Source organism: Apium graveolens, chromosome 4 (genome assembly GCF_009905375.1).
Source record: "Apium graveolens cultivar Ventura chromosome 4, ASM990537v1, whole genome shotgun sequence".
NCBI lineage: Eukaryota > Viridiplantae > Streptophyta > Magnoliopsida > Apiales > Apiaceae > Apium > Apium graveolens.
The window spans coordinates 9,814,617-9,818,612 of NC_133650.1; the positions used below are offsets into that span (position 1 = coordinate 9,814,617).

Consider the following 3,996-nt stretch of genomic DNA (forward strand, 5'->3'; position numbering starts at 1 on the left):
GTGTAACTGGTATTTTTTAACACCTCAAAAATATATGTTGAGAACTGACACATCAGAAGTTATTTACACACTATAAAAGTCCCCGTAACTTTATTCTAATTTTAAATTTTGGATAAAAATTGTGTTGGATTAGGACTAATAAAAGTCCGTTTGATCCATAAACTGTATATATATTGCAATTCACTTGATGCAATCCTGGATAAAAAGTTCAAAAGACAAGCCAAGAAGACAATAGTGTATATAATTGCTCCTCACAGTAAATGCCTATATCAGAATATTAAACCAATGCACATCAGCACATCTAATACATGAAACAAAATTACAGAATTTGCTACCTTGAAATCCTCGAAGCCTAGAAAACGACAAGTTAGTGTTTATATTACAAAAACCATTGAACATTGTTTAAATGTGTAAACACTGCTGGCAATATGTTGTCAACTCGTGGTCACGGTTAAATGTAGAGCAGATGTTCCCTCCATTAATATTATGCAGCAACCTTCCAGGCAATCAGTATCTCAATACCTGTAATCCTCTCCCGAGAAGATGCGACTGCCACTCAAGGAACTTGACGCCCTATCACCAGCACTCTGAACAGGATAAAAACATTTTAACATGTCATTCTATGGAGTAAAGTTTTCAACTTATAAGTTGCTGATGTTGATCTCATCAGCCGGCTTTAAACTAAGCTTGCTAATGATCAAATTTCTTACTACCTTAATTACTGCCAGATTATAAGTATTACAAATAGTAAAAATAGGAGATGGGATATTAAAGCAAGTCCATTGCATAGCTATATTTAGTCTTATAGCTATAATATACGACTAAAACCATAAAAATCAACTCCAATGCATAGCTATACATTGATGGATAAATGCATAAATGGATACTTGGTCTTACGGACTCGATTTAAATAGCTAAGTTAAGAAAACTAGCAGCTGCAGCCTTTATCTCCCATATTCCTCCTTTATTTGGTGGCATTAGTACTATAAGAAACCAAACTATGCTTGCTGCTTGAACAAAGTCAAAATTGGGGCTTACATTAGCCTATAGTCCAATTTCAGCCTCCTTCCACAAAATCTAACAATTACCATTGACCCAAATTTTGTATCCACCCGTATTTATTTAAATTTCTAGAGAAGTAAAATAAATAAAAAAGAAAAAGAAAAACAAATATCAACAAATGAGGGAAGATCAGTAACTTAAGCATTACCCGGTGAATGATATTTTCAAATGCTTCGGGTCCATTTTCTTTAATGTACTTCTCTGCGGCTGTTAGAATATCATCTGGCTTACTGAAAACGTCTTTCTTACTCGGAACATACCAGATGTTAACAGACTGACGGTTCTGGTAGAAAGGCCTCACATATTGCTCATACACATATGCAGCACCACTGAAGTATGGAATGACCAACCAACATGTTAAAATTAGCTTTGCATACGACCAGATAGGAATCCTGCCATATACCAATAAATGAATCATTCACTAAGATGGTGATCATTGAAGACACTAGGCAACCAAGATTTCCAAATTACAAGGACAACGAAAATCAGAAGAAAATAAACTTGTATTTGCACGCTTGTGTAAAATAAAAAGAACATTATAGAAGAATTCAAAAAAAACTTGCATAACTATGCATATTATCCACGTAAAACTAACATTATATATTAACAAATAGAGAAGCAAGTGGCAATAATGAATTAATAATTTCCAATAAATGGTATTTGCTAGCAACAACCTAATGGAGGCAGTCAATCAAAATAGATTGATCCGAAATCTGATTCAAATCCAATATAGCACCTATAGGGACATAAGAAATGTATTGAATCGATATTTTTTAATCAATAGATCCAACCGCAACTTCGAATATGGAATTCAAAGGGATCAAATAGGAAAAGATACTCTAAATCATAGAACTAGAATTAAATTTATGATCAACCAACATTATCGAATCTGAAAAAGAGTAAGAAGAGATGGTTCGCCTTTAAGTTAATACAGAACAAAATGACAAATAAAACCAACAAAGGTTCTGTCTTTCAATCATGCACATGCTTCTTGTGTCTGTGTAATGTGTATTAGCAGAGATATAGAGCAGTTATAATGCTTGCCTAATTAGCTAATTTCGAAGAAAGTGGAACAAGGATAGGCAGTGTGGAGGTATCTCGTAGCAACATATGATACCCTATACATCTCGCAAATCATACTTGAACATTTAAGAGGTTCCCGAGGTAATATACCCAAAAAAGTTAAAAAATGAAATATTTCTAGCACAAACACAACTTATCTCTGTCCCTGACTGCAATTGATGCTTCTTCGCAAGGCTACACTATTTATTCCAAAACACGCTTCATCGGCTACCAGACAATCCCAATCAACAGTGACCAGACTTGAATTGACTTCTGTTCCAACATCCAACTATTATTGACATTTATGTAATTTCATTTTCTCATAGTCATAGCTTTATTTTCGTGGCCAAGTTTATTCCATGATTCATAAATTCACTCTTCTCAGTGAATAAACTTTCAAGGTAAGTACAGCAAGAGATAAAGTCTTCGGCAACAATTGACACACTCTCTTCAGCTTTCATATTGAAATGCACAAGATTTATCAACGATAAGAACAAGCAAGTTACATCATCAATATATATTCTGGCAACAGCGCTCTCTCACATACTAGAGCAGAAGGGAAGAGTAAGTTTCAACCACCCGAGAAAACAGATACACACAGCATCCCATATAACAGAAGTCAATTTAGCAATTAAGCTAGTAAACTAGCAACTTTGCGCCTAAATCAATTTTATAGCAAAAGTACTTGAGGTCTAGGAAAACTTACCACTCAATGACTTTGGCAAAGGTAAGCTCGAATAGGGTAATCATAGAATATAAAACCCAATAAGTAAGCCATTGCTGGTCGTCGACAGGAGACTTTGTCTCAATTGCCCTGATTGATGCATACCTGTTTAAATACCGGTGAGTGACGCAACCATAAATTAAATTTAATCATCAAACTTAAATGAATAATACGAGAATCGGATAATTCATAAAATTTTGTTATCGTCAATTCATGCAACAATTCTAACTTTACATAAATATAGTCACAGTCTCAAGTCTCGCAGATAACCTAATAAACTATAGTCAGATACTAATAAAAGATGCCACCATTATATCGAAAATGAGAGGCAGTAAGATTGAGACAACTCAACATTCGAGAACCGTTTCAGCAATTATAAAATGAAAGTGAGAGAGGCAGTGAAGAAGATTTAGAGAAAATAAAAGGGAGCCCACTTACAGTGGATAAGCAAGACTGACCACAGGCCTGCACAAACACCAAACCAAACATCAATTCAGACATACATAAATATGATCATCTGCACAAACAACTCTAAATTATGTATTTTTATTATATAAAAAAGAATATAACTGGGGTTCATAATTGATGAGTGACAGAGAAAGATGATGAATTTAAAAAACAAACATAATTAAATTTAAGACAAAGAAAATAAGTGAAGAAGACAGGTAAGAAAAATAGTACTACCCAGCAAGAACATCAAAGTTCTTGGCAATAAATTTGAGGAAGGTTCCAGCACCAGATCCCATGTCTACAAATTAAGCAACACTGTAAGTAAATTTATGATTTTAATGTCGGCGTACAAGTGTAGTTGGTCTGAATAATTACAGAGTAGAAACTGTATACGGGGGGTTTGGTTCTTGTTAGGACAAAATTTGTTACACCTATTTTGATTTTATGATTCTTTGCTTGACACCTGTCCAAAACCAAGCGCAAAAGAGAAAAGAAAATTACTTTATTAACCTTTTTTAAAAGGAAAACTTTATTTACTTTAAACAAGCCTATAACCCGTGCGATACACGGACTGATTATAATATTTGTAATTTTAGTATTTAGTTATTTCGTAAAACTAAATTATAAAAATAATGGTTATATATTATTGAAATTAAGAACATTAAAATATTTACGTATTATTTTTTATGTATTATATA

At 33.4% G+C, this 3,996-nt stretch overlaps 1 protein-coding gene across 1 annotated transcript; it reads right to left on the reverse strand.

Moving 5' to 3' along the window:
• Window positions 1-225: 225 nt before the first annotated feature.
• Window positions 226-3,699, reverse strand: LOC141717707 (HVA22-like protein a). Its single transcript, XM_074519881.1, has 6 exons — window positions 3,674-3,699; window positions 3,533-3,596; window positions 3,287-3,313; window positions 2,831-2,953; window positions 1,211-1,454; window positions 226-587 (listed from the first exon to the last, which is right to left on the reverse strand). Exons 2-6 carry the CDS (start codon window positions 3,592-3,594, stop codon window positions 516-518), a joined length of 528 nt encoding a protein of 175 aa, XP_074375982.1. The 5' UTR covers window positions 3,595-3,596; window positions 3,674-3,699; the 3' UTR covers window positions 226-515.
• Window positions 3,700-3,996: the final 297 nt, after the last annotated feature.